The following is a 24,607-nucleotide window of genomic DNA, read 5'->3' as shown; positions in this document are numbered from 1 at the left end:
TGAATATCTATAGTCTTCCCGCCTACCAGTGCCCAAAGCTGACCGTTGGAGGCGAGGGAGATTCATGGATTTGACTGTTGTAGACCCTTAGTCTCAAGTCCCCTTGAGAATCCCAAGCGACGGTTGAGATTTCTTTAGACCGCCGTGGATTTGATATAACTATACACAAATAGGGCGTTCAAAAGGAATTGAATGATATTTGATTTTATGTCATGCAAACGGCGTATAATTCTTGCTTAAAATCTTGTCTTAGAGACATATGATAAGTCCTACATATATGGACTAGACGATACCACGTGCGTTGCGGCGAGAAACTTGTTAAAAGAAATACATAAATCAGCGCCACAAGAATAAGTAAAACTAATGCAAACACATATTTGAGAGTGTTCTCGATTTTCAGTTTTGAAACAATAAAACATATGAAGATGTAATAAAATGGTGGATAAAAAGGGAAGAACATTTGATGCAATTTGTACTCCAAGCGTCCTAACATGTATCGTCCATGACAACAAAAATGTTAACTAAAAACTAATATAACTTAACTTATGAGTGAAATGCAAGACTTGCTGTTTTGACATTACTGTGGATGGATAAATGATAAAAGATTGCCATGATATGCATGACTGATGATGTGCCACGGTTGCATGAAAAGACCTTCGATCGATGGCCTTTCGATTGGCGCCTCAGCTTCTTCCGCCCCCCCCCCCCCCCTCCGGAGCCCGACTAGATGCTCGGTCGCACCCCGCGTGTGCGTGTTTTTTTGTTTATTAAGGGCTTGTTGAGCTGTGCCCTCAGCATTAACCCTGTGACTTCTTGTTGTCTAGACCTGTTTGTTTGTGTGTGTGGGAACCTTGTTGGATATTTGGCTTGGGCAGTGGCTTTATAATATAAAGCGGGACGAAAGCCTTTTTGGTAAAAGGAATATAAGTAGGAGGGAGTATCGTCTTTCTTTTATTTTTTCAGGAGATGTTTTATCGCCGTTCTTGGATTGCAGAAAGCGAGCAAGAAATTAAACTCGAAAAGGAAAAGTTTTTTTAAATATAAATTTGGAAAAGAAAAGCAAAAAAGGCGAGACGAGAAGTTCCCCACCCTTGTTAAGCTCCCGGCCCATTTGCTAAACTAGGCGCCAACTCCTCGCCGCCTCCCGCGATTTCCTCCCCAATCCATTTCGCTCCTCCTCCGCCCCGTCGACGAACAGAGCGGTCCGTGCCATGCCGCGGCAGGGGCGACGGGGAAGAGGGCGCGACCGGCCGGGCCGCGCCTGAGCGAGGTGGGGTGATCGGGCGGCGCCAATGGACGAGTCCGGGGACGCCGGCAGGGGAGGGAGGGGCGGCGGGAGGTCGAGGCAGAATGGGGGCCGCTCGTCGGTTCGGCTCGGCGTGCGGATGGAGTTCAGGTTCTCCGGCTTCCACGCCGTTCAGGTGATGTTGATCGGGAACGCATTCTCTTCACGTCGCACTGCTGCATTTCGGCCGATTTGGGATTGCTGGTTCGGGGGTTGCTAGGGTGTTTCGTTACCCAGGAATCTCAATGCGTTTCCCGTCTTTGGGTTAGTGAAAGCTTCGCACGATGGGTTGAATCTTAAATTAATTTCCTTTGTATCGAATAGATATCGAATGGTAATTTTTACTCGTGGGGTGGATCCGGAAATTCATCGGTGATGGGTTGAGCAGCATGAACGTGTGACTGAAACGTGCATGTTCAGGAAGATCGATAAATGTACATGCCTATTCTGGTACTACGCCGGGAGAAGCTTCGTCCTTAGCCACGTTTTGTGTGTTTTCGTCGCCGTCAGAGAGAGGCGATGCCGTCACCGAGAGAATGCTGATCTGCTTATGTGTTCGGAGATTAATTTATTGAGAGTTATTAGCAAACTAGACATATTTAAGCTTCGCTGCGATCATGCCGTCAACATTCGGCTGTTGAGGCATCTGAAGGTTTTGAGTTTCCCATTTATACTAGGCAGGACATGCTTCGATCACAATCCTAGCAGCACTCATGCATTTTAAAGTAGTTCGATTGAAGATGGGTTGTTAGAACAATTCGAGGATTTTTGCTACTTCATTTGGTGACACTTGACGATTTGCAAGATCTAATAGTAGTTGTTTGAATAGCTGTAGTTATTTTGTTTGGTATGATATGGAAACACATGGCAGTGCGGCAGATCATGCAAAGGAAATAACATACCGATACAAATGGATGACACAGGTTTGTTGATGAATTTCTTATTGGTGCTTGCTCAACAGGTACCAGTAGTATCAGACAGGCTGCTCATTACAATCACGTCAGTAGACAGTGGAAAAACAATTGCCAAGTCAAGTAAAGCGGCTGCTATTAATGGAGCCTGTCAATGGCATGACTCCATCCTGCAAGCAATTCGGTTTCCTAAAGATGAAGTGTCACACGAATTTCAGGAGTGCCAGTGCAAGATTGTTGTTTCCATGGTATGGCTATTGCCAGCATGTTTTTCCACCTCATTCACTTGCCTATCAAATTTCCATTCCTTTATTATTCCGTTGGCTTACTAACAACATATCTCCTGTTACAGGGATCAACAAGAACTGCTGTTCTTGGGGAAGCGTACCTAAATCTGACGAACTATCTCAGTTCATCAGACTCCACTGACATCTCTTTGCCATTGGACAAGTGCAATTCTGGCACAGTTTTACAGGTAGATTTCATTTAGCTGTACTTGTTTTACCCCCGCGAACTTCTGATGGTTTATTGGATCCCATATGATCTTCAAATTTAACAATGGCTTTGGTCCATCTAGTTATACTGTTAGGTCCCTGAAGTGATTAACTTTCTCTAGGATTTTGCTCATATTCTGTTGACCTGCCATGTGCCATCTATATTAGTTGATTCTTGGATGTACAATAAATGCTTAACTTTCTCTAGAGTCTAGACTATCATATGCATGTTAGTTAATGGTTGTGAGCCTCTGTTTGTAACCTAGTATTACTAGCAGTATGCACTTGTATAGCCCAGCAGGAAGCATTAGATTTGATAATTTTAGCTCTTACCGATGAACTCATACATAAATTTTCCAAATTATTATTTCTCTGTATGATATTTTTTGTTTTTCATCAACTAAACAGCAGGTCTCAGATAAAATAATAGTTAATGCCAAATCGTAATGTTTCAAGACGTTCATGGGGTAATGATGTTATTTATCGCAAAAAAAAAGAGATGTTATTTAGACCTATTTTTGTTACTGTTCACAAGTTTTGATTCGCATTCCCGTGGTGGATTTAAGGTAATTTCTAGATGAAAGTTATCTCTAGCTGTCAGCTAAAATTCTTGATAAACTCCGACTAAATCTCCGTTTATTATGTTTATGATGATCTCTGGTGTTTCTTAATTGCAGCTTAAGATTCAATGTCTTGGTGCAAAATCTAAATCAAGGTAACCTGACCATGTTTTACATTGACATGTCCATATTTCCTATTTTCACTCTGGTGGTTGCAAACATTTGTATCTTTAATCTTTGATGGCCACCTATTTGACTACCAAAACTTCTACTATTTGTTGTATCTTGACCATAACTGCTCATAGGACTTATTTTCTGTTGTCATGTTGGCATTATGCGCAGTGGGAAATCATGGAAAGAGCTATCTTCTAATCTTAAGGAGAGTCCAACCAATGATGAGATGGACAAAAAGCCAGACGTCTTTGACATTCTGTTGAAGTTGAACAAGGGTGCTCAGTCTTTGTCAGAAAATAATTTAGAAGCTGATAATGCAGATGAATCTGGAAATAGGGTATGATGCCTTGGCTAAAATTCATATGTGTCCAAGTTTTCTTTTATTTCGAAAATATTTTGCTGGTCCTCATAAATGACAGGTACATCAAATGAAATAAAAGGTGGATTTTGGGAAAATTTGTGGAATCTCTTCTTTCTCTTCCATTGGTACACATAAATATGTACAAGTACACATGGGCCACTTGGGCTAGACTCTCACGCATAAACATACACATACACAGCCCAACATAAAACATTTTGAATGCCTTCATATGTTATATTAGTTCCTGCTCGAACAGTTTTGTCCACTGATGAGTTGCGAGTTTGAGTTAAAGTAGGCGACAAATTAGCTGAAAAGTATAGTTTGAGTTGTTGTAGCTATCTATTGCTTCTCATTTTAATCCCCCTGCACTCGAAATCTTTGAAACAAACTCCCCGGCAGTTATATGCCCAATGTGCACAAGGACGACCAAGTCACAATTTACATTTATAAACTTCTTCCATTTTCAAAGGACACTTTCATATTGATGATCTTGGGTTGTTAGTTATCTTGTTCTTAGATCTCAATGTCTGCAGTCAGAAATTTTCACTTGGACTGATATGTTTTTTATATTAAACATGTGTATTCTGGGAATGCATATCCGTTTTATTATGTACCTACCGATGTATGTTCAATAGAGGATGTTTGTTTGGTGTTCTTCTGTCTGAGATAGATCCAATCAACATTCATATTTCCGCTCCTTTTCTAACCCACTGGTCAATTTCTGTTCTAAGTGAACAAGCAAACAAAAGATTATTTTTCTTATCTAACCTATGGTTGCCACACCTCTTGCAATTATTTGCCTAATATTATCTACTTGTTGATGTCCATTCAGTGAGAGCCATCTTTTAAAACCATGGAGCCCGGCTCCAACCTCTAGATGTCATTAATTTAAAAAAGAACGGCCTGGAGATGTGTGCCAATATGTGTGATTTGCGGGCTGTTTAGCTAGAATGGCTTAACGCATGGGATAGATATTTTAAATTGTTGTGCTGCACAATGCTTGGGCTGACACAGCCTTCTGCCACAACAGCAGTACTCGGCCGAGAGAGAAACTATTGTTTAATAATTCACTGTTCTGACAAGGAGCAGCAAAGAAGAGTATGCAGCGCCATAGGTTAAGAAATTACTGTACTTGTTTAGCGGTCCTTGGCCAAATGACTCTGCACAGTGCAGATCTCGAGTTGCCATCTACTCCCTCCGTTTCTAAATATAAGCCTTTTTAGAGATTTCAGTACGGACCACATACGGATATATATAGACGTATTTTAGAGTGTAGATTTACTCATTTTGCTTCGTACGTAGTTTGTATTGGAATCTCTAAAAAAGCTTATATTTAGGAACGGAGGAAGTAACGGCAAAGAGACGTGGAGCCCCGGTCCTGTGGTTCTACTGAACTTGTCTCGTTCATTTATCCTTTATATGAGGAGACTGGCATTATAGATAACTAGATATCTGAATATGGATAACAGCGAACGAAGGAAAATAACCTCCTTTTTTCAGCAATCAGCACACTATTTCTTTTGTATGCAATGGAGATAACTCCCAGTCCATGCATTAGTCGGATGCACATGCGATTTTTCAGTGTACTATGTATAACTGCAGACTGCATCTGTAATTTCAGGATGCAAGTTTCTCAGCATCAAAGTCTCATGGTGATGATTCATCCAAAAATCACCTTGACACCGCCGAAGAAAAACTTGAGGAATTACGTAACGCGGCAAAAATGTGGGAGAGACATTCTCGCAAGTTGAAAATTGAACGGAAGACATTGAAGAATGAGTGTGCTGACAAATCCAAGCAACAGGCTGAGCTAGAACGGCAACTTTCTGCTTCACTTTCTGAACAGGATTCCTTGAGGCAAGAAATTGAACAAGTAACAGCCCAACTGAACAAGACCCAAGAGACCAATATAGAGCTTGTTTCCATTCTCCAAGAACTGGAAGAAACGATAGAACTGCAGAGAGTGGAAATGTCCAAACTTCCCCAAGTGAGTGATGTGGCTGACCACGAGGTCTCCAAAAGTGAATCGACAGTTCAAGAAGCTGCAGAATGGGCTAGAATACTGTCACAAAAAGAAGATGAAATCACAGTGTTGAGGGAGAAACTGAACCGTGTTCTCAAAATGGAGAATGCAGATGGTGCAGGCCCAGATGCTATTTATCTTGAATTGGAAAAAGAAAATGATTTTTTGAAGGTCAAAATGCAGGAGCTTGAGAATGACTGTTCTGAATTAACGGAGGAAAATTTCAGGCTTATATACAAGTTGAAAGAAGCGAGTGGGGTGGCGAAAGAAGAGGATCCCTGCATTTCTAATAGTGAAGAAATGCCCAATGTGGGGAGCCCAACATATAAGATAAAACACCTAGAGAGAAAATGTGCTGACCTTGAGTTGAATCTGGAGAATTTTAGGTCCGAGTTCAGTGGGCTAGAAGAGAAGTTCCAGAAAAGCCAAGAGGAGTTAAAAGAGAGAACACTTGAATTATCTGAGCTGAGGGAAAAGCTCTCCCATGCCACTGAACTGGAGGGGGCTGACACTGGTAGTTCAAAACATTACAGACTGAGAAGTGAAGAACCTGATGATACTGAAACTGACTTAGATGTGTTGAAGCGTACAGTTCAGCTGAAAGAACAAGGGATCGATGGTTTGCAACACTATACGAGAGAAATGGAGAACACCATTGCTGATATTCAGAAAGAGAAGAGTCAGTTAGAGGAACGTTTGGCAGCATCACTTCAAGAAAGTAGCATGACTTCAAAATGCTTGGTTGAAGCGCATGAAGATCTCATGCTTACCAGCAGTGTAGATTCCCATGTTTCTGCCAATGAGGTTCTCGAAACAAAGATCAGTGAGCTTGTGCATACAGTTCAGCTGAAAGAACAAGAGATCGATGGTTTGCAACACTGTATGAGAGAAATGGAGAACACCATTGCTGATATTCAGAAAGAGAAGAGTCAGTTAGAGGAACGTTTGGCAGCATCACTTCAAGAAAGTAGCATGACTTCAAAATGCTTGGTTGAAGCGCATGAAGATCTCGTGCTTACCAGCAGTGTAGATTCCCATGTTTCTGCCAATGAGGTTCTCGAAACAAAGATCAGTGAGCGTGCAGTTATGCTGAAAGAACAGGAGATCGATGGTTCGCAACATTGTGCGAGAGAAATGGAGAACACCATTGCTGATATTCAGAAGGAGAAGAGTCAGTTAGAGGAACGTTTGGCAGCATCACTTGAAGAAAGTAGCATGACTTCAAAATGCTTGGATGAAGCGCGTGAAAATCTCCGTGTGCTTACCAGCAGTGTAGATTCCCATGTTTCTGCCAATGAGGTTCTCGAAACAAAGATCAGTGAGCTTGTGCGCACAGTTATGCTGAAAGAACAGGAGATCGATAGTTTGCAACATTGTAGGGGAGAAATGGAGAACACCATTGCTGATATTCAGAAGGAGAAGAGTCAGTTAGAGGAACGTTTGGCAGCATCACTTGAAGAAACTAGCATGACTTCAAAATGGTTGGATGAAGCGCGAGAAGAACTCCTTGTGCTTACCAGCAGTGTAGAATCCCATGTTTCTGCCAATGAGGTTCACGAAACAAAGATCAGTGAGTTTGTGCGTACAGTTATGCTGAAAGAACAGGAGATCGATGGTTTGCAACTTTGTACTAGAGAAATGGAGAACACCGTTGCTGATATTCAGAAGGAGAAGAGTCAGTTAGAGGAACGTTTGGCAGCATCACTTGAAGAAAGTAGCATGACTTCAAAATTGTTGGATGAAGCGCGGGAAGATCTCCTTGTGCTTAGCAGCAGTGTAGATTCCCATGTTTCTGCCAATGGGGTTCTCGAAACAAAGATCAATGAGCTTGTGCGTACAGTTATGCTGAAAGAACAGGAGATCAATGGTCTGCAACATTGTACGACAGAAATGGAGAACACTATTTCTGATATTCAGAAGGAGAAGGATCAGCTAGAGGAACGTCTGGCAGCATCACTTGAAGAAAGTAGCATGACATCAAAATGCTTGGATGAAGCGCGAGAAGATCTCCTTGTGCTTACCAGTAGCGTAGATTCTCATGCTTCTGCCAATAAGGTTCTCGAAACAAAGATTAGCGAGCTTGAAAGCCGCAAAGTTGAACTAGAGTTGCTTGTAACAAAGCTGGAACAAGAGAATATTGAGTTTTCCGAGTTCATATCTGAACTAGAGGCTCAGTTGACTTCTCTCACAAGTGAAGAGGAGTCAACCAGGCTAGAAATGGATTATTCTATAGCACTTATCGCAAATCTTAAGGATTTAGTAGAACAGCAGCAAGCAGAGATGGAAGCTCAAAAGCTGGAAATGAAGCAAAAGCATTTGGAGTCCCAAACTAGATTGTCAGAAGTACAAGAGGATTCGGAGGCTCTAAGAAGATCAAATGCAAAACTACAGGCCACAATTGATAGTGTTGCTGAAGAATGCAGTTCTCTTCAGACTCTAACAACTGACCTAAAGAAGCAGAAGCTGGAATTACATGACCATTGTGCACAGCTGGAGCAGCAATTAGATCAATCAAAAAGGAAGACAATGGATTTGTTCGAAACAGCAGAGTTCCTAGAGGCAAAACTCTCTACACTTCAAAAAGAGGTAACTTTAAAAGAGCAATCTTTGCTTTCAGAGCTGGAGAATATATTCCAGGAGCACAAGGAACACGAAGAAAGGATAAATAGTGCACATTTCCTTTTACACAAGATAGAGAACGAAAAGATTGGTGAAGTGAAGAATCTTGAGAGGGAGGTCATGAGCCTTACTGCACAGCTGTCCTCCACAGACGGGGAGAAAGAAAGTGCCGCCTTGGATAGCATACATGAGGTCTCCATCCTGCGAGCAGACAAGGCTAAACTTGAGGCTAACCTTGAAGATGTCAGTGCACAAATGAGACATTATCAGTCTCAGTTGGAAGATCTTCGTACAGAGTCTAAAACCAAAATTAAAGGCCTGATTGATTCGCTTAACGCATCCAAACATAATGAGGAAACACTGACAACAGATGTTGAGCATATGACAAGATTGATGGAAGCTGCTAGATCCAATGAAGAAAACTTAAGGAAAACTTCAGACGAACTAGAGTTGAAGTATAAATCCAGTGATTATGAGAAACAGGAAGTAATGGAGGAAATTTCTGGACTAAAAATCCAGGTTAGCAAAATGGCAAGCATCCAAGATGAAGTTTTCAAACTACAAAGTTCTCTTGATCAGGCTAAGTTTGAAAAGACAAAATTAGAAGAGCGTCTGCAGTCACTATCTGAAGAATGTGAAGAACTAAAGGTGCAGAATGCCATGTTAACAGACAAAGTCTCTTGTATCCAGAGTACTTTGCATGATGCTGATGAAGAAAATCGTCATAAATCCACTCAAGCAAAGCTTGTAGTAAATAAGGTGAGCCATTTAGAATTATACCTCAACTTGTTCTAGATCAGGGTTACGTAGATTTAAATGTGATGGCCATGTGCACTATTTTCACTTAACTATTTCCTTGCTACTTTAGGGTAATGACGACGCTGCTAATGACAATGGAGGTACTCATGTTAATGAAGATCTAGACATTCACTCAAAGCTAGAATTACTGGAGACTAGACTTGCTGATGCATTGGAGGAAAATAAATCATATAGGGCGCAGCTGCAAAGGTTTAGTGATTTATCGCATCCCTCCTCCCTCTGACATCTGTTACTAGCAAAACACATTTTTCACTAGATTTCCTTTGCTATACCATGCATATGGGAGTCTTAATTAAACTCCCATGTTCTGAAGGCTGCAGACCATCTATGCCACTCCATTAAGCATTAAAAAGAAGTATTTCGCTACAAATCGAATGTCAGATTTTTTAGCATGGCAAATTGAACGCCTGAGATGGCAAATTATATCGTCGCGAGGATGGCAATTTCCTTTAGCAAGCAATGGCAAATTCTTGCCATGTTTAGTTTTTTGCCAGGATTTGCCATGCTTGCTAAAGGAAATTGCCATCCTGGCGACAACACAATTTGCCATAAAAAACGGTTGATTTGCCATGGTTAAAAATCGACGTCAGATTTTTAACATCCCCATAATAAGAAACAACATTCATGTAAAATTATCCGTGTGGTATTAACTATTCTATACAAAAAATGTTCAAAAATAAAAAACTATTCTATACAAAAAGATAGTTTGGATGCATGCTCCCAGCTGCTTTTCAGCCTTTACTTGCTGCTGTCACCAGTGCATCTAATATAAGGGTGCAACATTGCCGCCCCCAGATGGTCTCCTTGTGCAGAATACATCCATTTGGAAATAGATGACATCCTAGAATGCGTGCAGTCAAAATGTTTCTATTGATTGAGAGAAAAGAAACAGTGAGACATTTGATTTGTGCGTCCGTAAATGGACAACTTCTAATATATAACCTTTATCGTACCATTATCATGATCAAAATATTGTGCACATTAGAATGGTTTTCGTTTCATGCGGTTTTTACTACTGTAAGGCATCAATCAATGATATCGGGGTACCTTTCAGAAGATCATACTCTCTTTTTACCCTGTACAGTCCAACGGGAGAGGGACAACTCAGTAGCAGGGATGAAAAGGATAACAAGGATGGGAACAGGATAGCACAACTGGAGTCAGAGCTAAAAGACATGCAGGATCGGTTACTCAACGTGAGCATGCAATATGCAGAAGTGGAGGCTCAACGAGAAGAACTAGTTATGGAGTTGAAAAGTGCAACTGCAAGGAAGGGACGATGGTTCTAGGGGATGACGAGCAACTGTGTGCCATAACCGTAAGGCCCACAGTCCACAGTACAGGTACTTCATGTATTCTCCTGCTCCTTCGATTACATGCAATTGCAACTTGATTTCTTAGATGTGGAGCATGAAAAAAAATTGGGTTAAATTCAAGGCTGCTACTTCGATAAAACTTTACCTGCTATTGAATGCTCAGACACACCATGACAGATGCAGTAGATACTAGCTAATGTAGTACTGGGAATTCCCACCATAAAAAGTTGATTTGTTATGATGAAACTCAAAAAAGTAACAGTAACATGAATGTGTAACATTGGCGGCACATTGACTGCATGGTTTGATTGCAGATAATGTGTCATAAAATTGGGCTAAACTACACTTATCAAGTGGTAAGAAACCTTCTTTCATTGAAGAAAATTATGGCAGTAAACCCTCTATCAATGAGGAAATCACTGATAACTCTTTATACTTTCCTGATCTTGTAGATGTGTGAGCGTGAGTACATCAATCAGTTTTTATGTCCTCATAACGACATGGTTGTCTAATTATCAGGACATATTTTGTCGACGTCGGAGGGTACCGGCATTCCCAGACAACCACCGTGCAAGAGCTGAGTAATTCCAAGCAAGTGCAGAACTGGATATGTGCTCTGAGCTGCACCGGAAGCTGTGCCCCCAAAAGAATAAAATGCTCATGGTTCTCACTTCTCAGGTCTCAGTGATGAAGCAATCACATGGCAACAACCATTCACAGTTAGCAGTTGGGAGGCCCTACTACACTTAGTCTCAACCGATTATTAGTTATCACAAGCATATGTGGTGCTAGGGGATAGCCTACAATTCATCGGTTCATATAACCACACAGACCACTCTTCCCTTTACACAGAGCCAACATAACCGTTGGTTAGTTCATCTTTGTAAATTAATCAACTGCTGATAAGTGTAGTTTCTCTTGCTGAATTGTATAGTTGGTCACGTGATATCCTTTTTGTAGGCTAATGTTCTTTCACATGTAATATAGTACTCACTCCATCCCAAAATAAGTGTCTTAACTTTTAGTACAAAGTTGAGACACTTATTTTGAGACGGAGGGAGTATATGCACACAGTCTGTCGATTACTTTGTTATTCGCTTGTTGAGGACAGTATTCTGTCAAACAGAATTTGGCATATAGCTTCTCTGATTGAATGTGACAGTGGGACCCAACAGAGCAATGGTTACAAGAGGTCTTTAGTAGCAAAGAAAGAATGGGGGATGATTGGACAATCTGAAACTGTTGGCAGTCAGGTCATCATTGAAGAAAACAGTTGGTTCAGTCCACATGTGATGATGTTCATGCATTGGTGCCTGGAGAACTCTTGGCTTGCATGCTGATCAAGAAATAAGAACTTGTGTTTAGACAGCGGCCTTTCGAATGTCCTTTGCACTCACCAGCTTCGGTGAAAGTATGGATCGGCTGATAGGATCCTGTGTTCAAAGCCAATGACATGCTCCTCTTGGTTGGTACTTGAAGCATGGCTTCTGAACTGAATTGATCTTGAAACATGCGGTGGGCGCTCCGAAATCTGCTGCATGTATTGTTGACAAATAATTATAGTACCTTACATAATATTACTCCCTCTGATCCATAACAAGTGACGAGGTTTTAGTTCAAAATGCCCGGAGGGAGTAATTATTAAGCCATATGGGTTGCGAGGCTTCATATCTACAAACTAGTATGCTACTCTACCTAAAAATCCTATCTGATAGGAACTGGGATGAGATAGCTCAATTTATTTTATATTTATTTATTTATTATTGGCGAGAGCTCGAATTGGGTATTCGACGTGTCGCTATCTAGCGGGCTGTAGTTTTGCCAAGTGACAAATTGGCGCAGGCTACAATTGGATTTGGAAAGCAACCACCTAATACCTATCCAATAATATAAGCAATATAGAACAAAACGTCTCCTAGTTGGCTTGGCCCCATTTACATTTATTTATATTCTGAAAATGGAGGGTCGGGCGAGGAAGGGGTCAATGATTTGTGCTCCCTTTAGCCAACAAGGAGAAGACTTCTTTCTCGAGTTCTGGCTTGCTGTCTATGCCTGTACACTTGTATGATAGCCTCGAGAATATAGCTTAGCTGGTTTATAATGTCTGCAACTAAGGTGGCCGTTGCTTATACATACTCAAAATCATTAGCAACTACGTATACTTTTAACAAGTATCCTAACAAATACTACTATATCATAATAAAAAAATAGATCAACTAACATGATTAATATTACTTTTTCTTATATGTATGCATTACTTTTGCCTCTTCGGAGCCTACCACGGTGAAATAGGCCAGCAAACTTGGGAATGCTTTTCGCCGAATTTAGAGAAATAAGGTTCCTAGCCATTTTTGTTGAACAATGAAACTGACAATCATCACATTCTATATATTGCTTTGATCATACACAACTCAGTGTTCTTAAGAGAACTTGCACAATCACTCTGTACTATCACGCCAAAGCTACAACAGAAACTTACCCAGTTAGGTTAGCTGTGCCTGTACAACCCGAGGCACGTACGCGTCATCACCCCCGGACCCTCGCAGTCGCCGGCGCGCGCCTCGCCGCGGCCTCCTCTTCTCTTATCGCTTCGATCATGGCGACCACGCGCTCCAGGACGATCTCCTGGTCGTCGGCGTCGTCGCTGGCACCCGGGCCTGCGCGGTCGGCGTAGTGGCAGACCACGACGCACCGGCAGACTGGGCATGAGTTGCGCACGTCGAGCCACCGGTCGATGCAGGGGGCGTGGAAGACATGGCCGCACGCCGGGACGACCTTGACGCCATCGTCGTCGCCGAAGGCCTCGAGGCAGACGGGGCAGTCCCCCTCGGGCTGCTGCCCCTTCTTGGCGCCGGCGCCGGCGTCGGCATAGCACACCACGGGGAGCGCCGCGCCGTCGGCCGGGCGGAGGAGGGCGCTCGGGAAGCCGTGGCGCATGGCGCGGCCGCCGCGCGCGGCCGCCATGGCGCGCTGCCGAGCGCAGCGGCAGTAGGTGCAGAGCAGGATGAAGCAGAGGATGATGGAGAGGAACACCACGGCGGTGGCCGCCCCCGACGAGAGGTCGAACTGGGACCTCCCCGACGTCGGGGCGGCCGACGGATCGTCGCGCGAGGCCCCCAGCCGTCTCGCGTGCGCCGCCGTGGCCATGTTTCCGGCGCCTGCTCGTGCGCGCGACGCGACGCGACGCGCTCTCCTCTCTGGTTGACTGGTTGTCCGGAGGCCACAGGCCGGGAGAGGGAGTTCCACACGGCCTTACAGGTGGCCCTTTTTTTCCGTGTAATTGGACGCGAGTTTAGTTTTGTGATGAGATGCTAGGTTTTGATCTATGTGGGTCAGCCCATTTTTTTTAGGAAATCAGTCGACTCGACAGCCATCCATGCGCTCAGGTCATTCCCACCTATCTCCGCCCCGGTGGTTACAACCCACAGAGAGGTGCAGCCTCGTAGCACGTCCGCGTTGAGCTCACAGCAAGTACTAGCGGTAGTCCGTGATCAGCCTCACAGCACCTCTGTGTGGCCGCTCGCGGCAGCTGGCACTCGCACTGGCTTGCAGCACCCTGCGCCCAGCGACCCTCTTGCAGCGTCGCTCGCCGTCCTTGCGGTAGTGCGGCGATCGGCTTGCAACATCCAACGTGGGCTTGCAACACCCGCCCCTATCGCCGCAGCATCGTGTGACCTACTCACTGTATCGCGAGTCATCTGTTACCGTCGCCCAGGCCGATGTTGCAGTGCCGGCAGTGCCCCTAAGCATCGACGCAATCATCGCACCACCATTGTGATGGAAATATGCCCTAGAGACAATAATAAAATGGTTATTATTATACTTCCTTAATCATGATAAATGTTTATTATTGATACCAGAATTGTATTGACCGAAAACTTAAATACATGTGTGGATACATAAATAAATACCGTGTCCCTAGTGAGCCTCTACTAGACTAGCTCGTTGATCAAAGATGGTTAAGGTTTCCTAACCATAGACATGAGTTGCCATTTGACAACGGGATCACATCATTAGGAGAATGATGTGATGGACAAGACCTATCTGTTAGCTTAACATATGATCGTTCAGTTTATTGCTACCGTTTTTTTAATGTCAAATACATGCTCCTTCGACCATGAGATCATGCAACTCTCGGATACCAGAGGAATACCTTGTGTGCTATCAAACGTCACAACGTAACTGGGTGGTCATAAAGATGCTCTGCAGGTATCTCCGAATGTGTCTATTGAGTTGGCGTGAATCGAGATTGAGATTTGTCACTCCGTGTATCGGTGAGGTATCTCTGGGCCCTGTCGGTAATACACATCACAAGAAGCTTGCAAGCAAAGTGACTAAGGAGTTAGTTGCAAGATGATGTATTACGGAACGAGTAAAGAGACTTGCTGGTAACGAGATTGAACTAGGTATAGAGATACCAACGATCGAATCTCGGACAAGTAACATACCGACAGACAAAGGGAATTACGTATGTTGTCATAAAGGTTCAACCGATAAAAGATCTTCATGGAATATGTAGGAATCAATATGGGCATACAATTCCCGCTATTGGTTATTGACCGGAGAGGTGTCTCGGTCATGACTACATAATTCCCGAACCCGCAGGGTCGCACGCTTAACGTTCGTTGACGCTAGAGTAGTATTGATATATTTAATGAGTGGTAATAAAATGTTGTTTGGAGTCCCAGATGAGATCCCGGACATCACGGGGAGTCTTGGAATGGTTGAGAGGTAAATATTTATATACGAGAAGTCATATTTTGGGTTCTGGAAAAAGGTGCGGTTTTTTCGATATTGTACCGGAAAGCTTCCAGAAGGTTCCGGAGGATTCCGGAGGGGTACGGAAGTCCACAAGTGGGTCCACCACGACCCAAGGGCTAGCATGGACTGTGGGGAGGTGCCCTGGCCTTATTGGGCTAGCCGCACCAAGTCCTCAAAAGCCCATGTGGCTAGGGAAGGCAAAAACGAAAGAAGTCCTAGTAGGAATATGACTGGACTTGAAATCCAAGTCCTCTTCCCCTTAGCTGCGCCCTAGGGCTTGGAGGGGCTGTTTCCTACGCCCCTCCACCTATATATAGGGGGAGGGGGAGCCTCAAGAGGATACACCAAGCCCTTGGCGCCCCTCTCTCTCCCGTTACTTCGTAGTTCCACCGCCTCGTCCCGGCGACTCTTAGCGAAGCGCTGTCGGTACTCCACCACCACCATCACCACCACGCCGTCGTGTTGGCTGTGATCCTATCTACTTCTCCTCTCCTGCTTGCTGGATCAAGAAGGATGAGACGTCATTGAGCCGCACGTGTGCTAAACTCGGAGGTGCCGTCCGTTCGGCACTAGATCGGTTGGATCGTGATCGGATTGCGAAGAGTACGACTACATCAATGGCGTGATAAACGCTTCCGCTTAGCGATCTACAAGGGTACGTAGACACACTCTCCCCCTCTCGTTGCTACGCATCTCCATGATAGGTCTTGCGTGTGCGTATATTTTTTTTGTTTTTGCAAGTGCATCTAGTGCCGCCCCTAGTTGGTTTTGGAGTATTGACGACAAACTTGGTTGTGGGACTAATGTGTTTGTGAGAATTGCAGGATAACACAGGTAGTAGTCCCTTATTGATTCGGTTTACCTGCCAGAGATGACCCCTAAAAATGTGTGAAGACATTGAAGACACTGGTGGTTCGTGAAGACATTCCTGATGAAGATAATGACATGTGAAGATATTCACTTGAAGACTATGGAGTGCGAAGACATAGTTGTTTCGTAGTTTCCTTTTCTTTTATTGAGTCATAGGAACCACCGTACTATTAAGTGGGGTCCAAGTGAACAAAGTCAGAATGACTGATGTGATGCTCAACCAAAATCCTATGTATTCGAGCAAAGAGAATGAGAGCAAATCTTATCCAGAGCTGGATAAGTCAGCTTTGCTTGTAGCCCAAGTCAAGCTGCCGCGTGTGTTTGAAATCCGACCATTGGACACGTGTCGGTTCCTTAGTGACCCAGGGTCATTTCGGACATATCATGTCGGGTTGCCTCCTGGCTATAAATAGCCCATCCCCTACACCATAAATTATTGGTTGCTTAGAGTTAGTACACGCCTTTTGTCGTTTGAGAGCAACCCACCTCCAAAGCCTTTGAGAGAGAGATCCTTGCGAGGACAAAGCCCAAAACACCCAGAGCCAAAGAGTGTTAGGCATCACTGAAGTCTTTCTGTCCGCGTGACCTGGAGACTTGTTACACTTGAGGACTGTGAATCCTCCAGCCGGTTAGGCGTCGCGTTCTGAGCATCCAAGAGCCATTGTGGATCGCCGGTGAACGGAGTCTGTGAAGGTTTGGAAGTCTACCACCAGAGTGATTGGGCGAGGACTGGGTGTCCTTAGCTCAAGGGGAATAAGGTGAAGACGCGGTCTTCTGAGTTCAATCTCAGCCTCCCTAACCAGACATACAGTTGTCACAGCAACTGGAACTGGTCTACCAAATCCCTGTCTTCACCAAGCAACTGGTTCAATCCCCAACTTCCTTTACTTTTCAGTCTGTCTTCGTGAAGTCATTGCTTGCCTGTCTGATCTGATTGACTTCACTGTGTGAAGACTATTACCTGTTTGGCTTCATTCTGTCTTCCATTCTGATCCATTCTACCTAGCTGCTGATAGTCTTCGTACTTTCACTGTATTGCTTACATGACTATGGCTTGTCTAGTGTAGTCTATCTTCCGCTGCATATCAATAGGTTCATTTTACCTGTTTGTCTTCAAAGACCTCGTGTCTTGAAGACTTTCATAAAATCACCTATTCACCCCCCTCTAGTCGATAACTAGCACTTTCAATTGGTATCATAGCAAGGTGCTCCCTTGTTCTGTGTGATTCGGTTTAACCACCTGGAGTTTTAGCTATGTCGACTCCAGGGATAATCAAGGTGTCTGCTGCGTGCCCAGTCTTCGATGACACTGATTACCCCTACTGGAAGAAAAAGATGTGCATGCATCTTGAAGCCATTGACATCGACCTCTGGTATGTCGTCAAGACAGGCGTTCCCAAGGTCGGTGAAGGTGTCACCACTGCTGATGTCAAGAGGTTCGCTCAACTGGACTCGACCGCCAAGAACATCATCTGTGGTCATCTGACCAAAGGACGGTATGGCCGTGCGAGTGCACTGGAAACTGTTGGGGAACGTAGTATTTCAAAAAATTCCTACGATCACGCAAGATCTATCTAGGAGAAGCATAGCAACGAGCGGGGAGAGTGTGTCCACGTACCCTCGTAGACCGAAAGCGGAAGCATTAAGTAACGCGGTTGATGTAGTCGAACGTCTTCGCGATCCAACCGATCAAGTACCGAACGCACGACACCTCCGCGATCTGCACACGTTCAGCTCGGTGACGTCCCACGAACTCTAGATCCAGCTGAGGCCGAGGGAGAGTTTCGTCAGCACGACGGCGTGGTGACGGTGATGATGAAGTTACCGACGCAGGGCTTCGCCTAAGCACTACGACAATATGACCGAGGTGGAAATCTGTGGAGGGGGGCACCGCACACGGCTAAAATGAACTTGTGTGTCTATGGGGTGCCCCTTGGCCACATATATAAAGGAGGGGAGGGAAGAGGTGGCCGGCCCTAGGGGGCGCGCCAGGTGTGGGGAATCCTACTAGGACTCCCCAGTCCAAGTAGGATTCCCCTCCTCTTTCCTATTCCTAGTAGGAGAAGGAAGGGAAGGGGGAAGGGGGGAGAAGGAAAGAGGCGGGCGCCGCCCCCTCCTAGTCCAATTCGGACCAGCCCATGGGGGGGGGGGCGCACAGCCACCCCTTGAGGCCCTCCTCTCCTTTCCACTAAAGCCCATTAAGGCCCATTACTTCCCCCGGCGAATTCCCGTAACTCTTTGGTACTCCGAAAAATACCCGAATCACTCAACCTTTCTGATGTCCGAATATAGCCTTCCAATATATTGATCTTTATGTCTCGACCATTTCGAGACTCCTCGTCATGTCTGTGATCTTATCCGGGACTCCGAACAAACTTCGGTCATCAAGTCACATAACTCATAATACAAATCGTCATCGAACGTTAAGCGTGCGAACCCTACGGGTTCGAGAACTATGTAGACATGACCGAGACACATCTCCGGTCAATAACCAATAGCGGAACCTGGATGCTCATATTGGCTCCTACATATTCTATGAAGATCTTTATCGGTCAAACCGCATAACAACATACGTTGTTCCCTTTGTCATCGGTATGCTACTTGCCCGAGATTCGATCGTCGGTATCACCATACCTAGTTCAATCTCGTTACCGGCAAGTCTCTTTACTCGTTCCGTAATGCATCATCCTGCAACTAACTCATTAGTCACATTGCTTGCAAGGCTTATAGTGATGTGCATTACCGAGAGGGCCCAGAGATACCTCCCCGATACACGGAGTGACAAATCCTAATCTCGATCTATGCCAACCCAACAAACACCTTCGGAGACACCTGTAGAGCATCTTTATAATCACGCAGTTACGTTGTGACGTTTGATAGCACACAAGGTGTTCCTCCGGTATTCGGGAGTTGCATAATCTCATAGTCTGGGGAACATGTATAAGTCATGAAGAAAGCAGTAGCAATGAAACTGAAATGATCATAATGCTAAGCTAACGAATGGGTCTTGTCCATCACATCATTCTCTAATGATGTGATCCCGTTCATCAAATGACAACACATGTCTATGGCTAGGAAACTTAACCATCTTTGATTAGCGAGCTAGCCTAGTAGAGGCATATTAGGGACACTCTGTTTGTCTATGTATTCACACATGTACTAAGTTTCCGGTTAATACAATTGTAGCATGAATAATAAACATTTATCATGATATAAGGAAATATAAATAACAACTTTATTATTACCTCTAGGGCATATTTCCTTTAGTCTCCCACTTGCACTAGAGTCAATAATCTAGTTCACACCGCCATGTGATTCAATAGTTCACATCTTTATGTGATTAGTTCACATCTCCATGTGACTAATGCCCAAAGGGTTTACTAGAGTCAATAATCTAGTTCACATCGCTATGTGATTAACACCCAAAGAGTGATCATGTTTTGCTTGTGAGAGAAATTTAGTCAACGGGTCTGCCACATTCAGAGCCGTATGTATATTGCAAATTTTCTATGTCTACAATGCTCTGCACGGAGCTACTCTAGCTAATTTATCCCACTTTCAATATGTATCTAGATCGAGACTTAGAGTCACCTAGATCGGTGTCACAGCTTGCATCGACGTAACTCTTTACGACAAACTCTTTTATCACCTCCTTAACCAAGAAATATTTCCTTAGTCCTCTAAGGATAATTTTGACCGCTGTCCAGTGATCTACTCCTAGATCACTATTGTACTCCCTTGCCAAAATCATGCTAAGGTATACAATAGGTCTGGTACACAGCATGACATACTTTATAGAACCTATGGCTGAGGCATAGGGAATGACTTTTCATTCTCTTTCTATTTTCTGTCGTGGTCGGATTTTGAGTCTTTACTCAACTTCACACCTTGCAACACAGGCAAGAACTCCTTCTTTGAATGTTCCATTTTGAACTACTTCAAAATCTTGTCAAGGTATGTACTCATTGAAAGAACTTATCAAGCGTCTTGATCTATCTTTATAGATCTTGATGCTCAATATGTAAGCAGCTTCACCGAGGTCTTTCTTCGAAAAACTCCTTTCAAACACTCATTTATGCTTTCCAGAAAATTCTACATTATTTCCGATCAACAATATGTAGTGCTCCCACTCACTTTCTTGTAAATATAGGCTTCATCGCAAGTCTGTATAAAACTATATGCTTTGATCAACTCATCAAAGCGTATATTCCAACTCTGAGATGCTTGCACTAATCCATAGATGGATCGCTGGAGCTTGCACATTTTGTTAGCACCTTTAGGATTGACAAAACCTTCTGGTTGCATTATATACAACTCTTCTTTGAGATATCCATTTAGGAATGCAGTTTTGACATCCATTTGCCAAATTTCATAAAATACGACAATTGCTAACATGATTCGGACAGACTCTAAGCATCGTTACGAGTGAGAAAATCTCATCGTAGACAACACCTTGAACTTGTCGAAAACCTTTTGCGACAATTCGAGCTTTGTAGATAGTAACACTACTATCAGCATCCGTCTTCCTCTTGAAGATCCATTTATTCTTAATGGCTCACCGATCATCGGGCAAGTCAATCAAAGTCCATACTTTGTTCTCATACATGGATCCCATCTCAGATTTCATGGTCTCAAACCATTTCGCGGAATCTGGGCTCATCATCGCTTCCTCATAGTTCGTAGATTCGTCATGGTCTAGTAACATGACTCCCAGAATAGGATTACCATACCACTCTGGTGCGGAACATATTCTGTTTGACCTACGAGGTTCGGTAGTAACTTGATCTGAAGTTTCATGATCATCATCATTAACTTCCTCACTAATTGGTGTAGGCATCACTGGAGCTGATTTTTGTGATGAACTACTTTCCAATTTGGGAGAAGGCAATTACCTTATCAAGTTCTACGTTCCTCCCACTCACTTCTTTCGAGAGAAACTTCTTCTCTAGAAAGGATCCATTCTTAGCAACAAATATCTTGCCTTCGGATCTGTGATAGAAGGTGTACCCAACAGTTTCCTTTGGGTATCCTATGAAGACGCATTTCTCCGATTTGGGTTTGAGCTTATCAGGTTGAAACTATTTCACATAAGCATCGCAGCCCCAAACTTTAAGAAATGACAGCTTAGGTTTCTTGCCAAACCACAGTTCATATGGTGTCATCTCACCGGATTTAGATGATGCCCTATTTAACGTGAATGCAGCTGTCTCTAATGCATAACCCCAAAATGATAATGGTAAATTGGTAAGAGACATCATAGATCGCACCTTATCTAATAAAGTATGGTTACGACGTTCGGACACACCATTATGATGTGGTGTTCCAGGTGGCGTGAGTTTGCGAAACTATTCCACATTGTTTCAAATGAAGACCAAACTCATAACTCAAATATCCGTCTCCACGATCAGATCGTAGAAACTTTATTTTCTTGTTACAATGATTTTCCACTTCACTATGAAATTCTTTGAACTTTTCAAATGTTTGAGACTTATGTTTCATCAAGTAGATAAACCCATATCTGCTCAAATCATCCGTGAAGGTCAGAAAATAACGATACCCGCCGCGAGCCTCAACACTCATCGGACCGCATACATCAGTATGTATTATTTCCAACAAGTCTGTTGCTCGCTCCATTGTTCTGGAGAACGGAGTCTTAGTCATCTTGCCCATGAGGCATGGTTCGCAAGCATCAAGTGATTCATAATCAAGTGATTCCAAAATCCCATAAGCATGGAGTTTCTTCATGCGCTTTACACCAATATGACCTAAACGGGAGTGCCACAAATATATTGCACTATCATTATCAACTTTGCATCTTTTGGCATCACTATTATGAATATGTGTATTATTACGATCGAGATTCAGTAAACCATTTACATTAGATGTATGACCATAGAAGGTTTTATTCATGTAAACAGAAGAACAATTATTCTCTGACTTAAATGAATAACTGTATCGCAATAAACATGATCAAATCGTATTCATGCTCAACGCAAACACCAAATAACATTTATTTAGGCCCAACACCAATCCCGAAGGTATAGGGAGTGTGCGATGGTGATCTTATCAACCTTGGAATCACTTCCAACACACATCGTCACTTCGCCCTCAACTAGTTTCTGTTCATTTTGCAACTCCCGAATCGAGTTACTACTCTTTAGTAACTGAACCAGTATCAAATACCGAGGGTTTGCTATAAACACTAGTAAAGTACACATCAATAACATGTATATCAAATATACCTTTGTTCACTTTGCCATCCTTCTTATTCGCCAAGTATCTAGGGCAGTTCCACTTCCAGTGACCATTTCCTTTGCAGTAGAAGCACTCAGTTTCAGGCTTGAGTCTAGCTTTGGGTTTCTTCACGAGAGTGAAAACTTGCTTGTCATTCTTCTTGAAATTCCCTTTCTATCCCTTTGTCCTTTACTTGAAACTAGTGGTCTTGTAAACCATCAACACTTGATGCTATTTCTTGATTTCTACCTTCGCCGATTTCAGCATCGCGAAGAGCTCGGGAATTACTTTCGTCATCCCTTGCATATTATAGTTCATCACGAAGTTCTAGTAACTTGGTGATAGTGACTAGAGAACTTTGTCAATTACTATCTTATCTGGAAGATTAACTCCCACTTGATTCAAGCAATTGTAGTACCCAGACAATCTGAGCACATGCTCACTGGTTGAGCTATTCTCCTCCATCTTGTAGGCAAAGTACTGTCAGAGGTCTCATACCTCTTGACACGGGCATGAGTATGAGATACCAATTTCAACTCTTGGAACATCTTATATGCTCTGTGGCATTCAAAACATTTTTTAAGTTCCGGTTCTAAGCCGTAAAGCATGGTGCACTAAACTATCAAGTAGTCATCATACCGAGCTTGTCAAACGTTCATAACGTCTGCATCTGCTCCTGCAATAGTTCTGTCACCTAGCGGTGCATCAAGGACATAATTCCTCTGTGCAGCAATGAGGATAATCCTCAGATCACGGACCAAGTCCGCATCATTGCTACTATCATCTTTCAACTTATTTTTCTCTAGGAACATATCAAAAATAAACGCAGAGCTACATCACGAGCTATTGATCTACAACATAGTTATGAAAATACTATCAGGACTAAGTTCATGATAAATTAAAGTTCAATTAATCATATTACTTAAGAACTCCCACTTAGATAGATATCCCTCTAATCATCTAAGTGATCACGTGATCCAAATCAACTAAACCATGTCCGATCATCATGTGAGATGGAGTGGTTTTCAATGGTGAACATCACTATGTTGATCATATCTACTATATGATTCACGCCCGACCTTTTGGTCTCAGTGTTCTGAGGCCATATCTGCATATGCTAGGCTCGTCAAGTTTAACCCGAGTATTCTGCGTGTGCAAAACTGGCTTGCACCCGTTGTATTTGAACGCAGAGCTTATCACACCCGATCATCACGTGGTGTCTCAGCACGACGAACTGTCACAACGGTGCATACTCAGGGAGAACACTTATACCTTGAAATTTAGTGAGAGATCATCTTATAATGCTACCGCCGAACTAAGCAAAATAAGATGCATAAAGGATAAATATCACATGCAATCAATATAAGTGATATGATATGGCCATCATCATCTTGTGCCTTTGATCTCCATCTCCAAAGCACCGTAATGATCACCATCGTCACCGGCTTGACACCTTGATCTCCATCGAAGCGTCGTTGTCGTCTCGCCAACTATTGCTATCACGACTATCGCTACCGCTTAGTGATAAAGTAAAGCAATTACATGGCGATTGCATTTCATACAATAAAGCGACAACCATAAGGCTCCTGCCAGTTGCCGATAACTTCTACAAAACATGATCATCTCATACAACAATTTATATATCATCACGTCTTGACCATATCACAACATGCCCTGCAAAAACAAGTTAGACGTTCTCTACTTTGTTGTTGCAAGTTTTACGTGGCTGCTACGGGCTTAGCAAGAACCGTTCTTACCTACGCATCAAAGCCACAACAATTTTTCGTCAAGTGTGTTGTTTTAACCTTCAACAAGGACCGGGCGTAGTCACACTCGATTCAACTAAAGTTGGAGAAACAAACACCCACTAGCCACCTGTGTGCGAAGCACGGCGGTAGAACCAGTCTCATGAACGCGGTCATGTAATGTCGGTCTGGGCCGCTTCATCCAACAATACCGCCGAATCAAAGTATGATATGCTGGTAAGCAGTATGACTATTATCGCCCACAATTCTTTGTGTTCTACTCGTGCATATAACATCTACGCATAGACCTGGCTCGGATGCCACTGTTGGGGAACGTAGTATTTCAAAAAGTTCCTACGATCACGCAAGATCTATCTAGGAGAAGCATAGCAACGAGCGGGGAGAGTGTGTCCATGTACCCTCGTAGACCGAAAG

General features: G+C 43.4%; 2 protein-coding genes across 7 annotated transcripts; one reads left to right on the top strand and one right to left on the bottom strand.

Annotated features, from left to right (window-relative positions):
- Positions 1 to 763: 763 nt before the first annotated feature.
- Positions 764 to 11,544, top strand: LOC109786171 (uncharacterized). Of its 3 annotated transcripts, none has more exons than XM_045234882.2 (10): positions 764 to 1,421; positions 2,247 to 2,444; positions 2,549 to 2,671; positions 3,368 to 3,405; positions 3,593 to 3,761; positions 5,407 to 9,186; positions 9,296 to 9,435; positions 10,331 to 10,589; positions 10,877 to 10,918; positions 11,082 to 11,544. In XM_045234882.2, exons 1-8 carry the CDS (start codon positions 1,293 to 1,295, stop codon positions 10,533 to 10,535), a joined length of 4,782 nt encoding a protein of 1,593 aa, XP_045090817.1. In that variant the 5' UTR covers positions 764 to 1,292; the 3' UTR covers positions 10,536 to 10,589; positions 10,877 to 10,918; positions 11,082 to 11,544. The 3 variants fall into 3 exon arrangements, with proteins under 3 accessions (XP_045090817.1, XP_045090814.1, XP_020200343.1); XM_045234879.2 differs by having other exon boundaries at positions 11,015 to 11,544; XM_020344754.4 differs by lacking the exon at positions 10,877 to 10,918.
- Positions 8,430 to 13,965, bottom strand: LOC109786172 (RING-H2 finger protein ATL39). 4 transcript variants are annotated; one of them, XR_005773223.3, is made up of 3 exons: positions 13,042 to 13,957; positions 11,960 to 12,093; positions 8,502 to 8,628 (listed from the first exon to the last, which is right to left on the bottom strand). XR_005773223.3 is itself a non-coding variant. In XM_020344757.3 (2 exons), the coding sequence occupies exon 1, from the start codon at positions 13,707 to 13,709 to the stop codon at positions 13,089 to 13,091; it is 621 nt and encodes a 206-aa protein (XP_020200346.1). In that variant the 5' UTR covers positions 13,710 to 13,965; the 3' UTR covers positions 8,430 to 8,628; positions 13,042 to 13,088. The 4 variants fall into 4 exon arrangements, 3 of the variants coding, with proteins under 3 accessions (XP_020200346.1, XP_020200345.1, XP_020200344.1); XM_020344757.3 differs by lacking the exon at positions 11,960 to 12,093 and having other exon boundaries at positions 8,430 to 8,628; positions 13,042 to 13,965; XM_020344756.4 differs by lacking the exon at positions 8,502 to 8,628 and having other exon boundaries at positions 11,645 to 12,096; positions 13,042 to 13,964.
- Between the last annotated feature and the right edge of the window lie 10,642 nt (positions 13,966 to 24,607).

The sequence above is a fragment of the Aegilops tauschii genome, chromosome 1 (assembly GCF_002575655.3).
Source record: "Aegilops tauschii subsp. strangulata cultivar AL8/78 chromosome 1, Aet v6.0, whole genome shotgun sequence".
Classification (NCBI taxonomy): Eukaryota; Viridiplantae; Streptophyta; class Magnoliopsida; order Poales; family Poaceae; genus Aegilops; species Aegilops tauschii.
The sequence above is the reverse complement of the archived record's forward strand: the minus strand, read 5'-3'. Positions and strand labels throughout refer to the sequence as shown.

Excerpts from the sequence above, each read along its gene's own strand:
- LOC109786172 (XM_020344757.3), bottom strand. The coding sequence starts at position 13,709 with ATGGCCACGGCGGCGCACGCGAGACGGCTGGGGGCCTCGCGCGACGAT.
- LOC109786171 (XM_020344754.4), top strand. The coding sequence starts at position 1,293 with ATGGACGAGTCCGGGGACGCCGGCAGGGGAGGGAGGGGCGGCGGGAGG. Across the intron at positions 3,762-5,406 it reads CAGATGAATCTGGAAATAGG|GATGCAAGTTTCTCAGCATC; the intron begins GTATGATGCCTT and ends CTGTAATTTCAG. Across the intron at positions 9,187-9,295 it reads CAAAGCTTGTAGTAAATAAG|GGTAATGACGACGCTGCTAA; the intron begins GTGAGCCATTTA and ends TTGCTACTTTAG.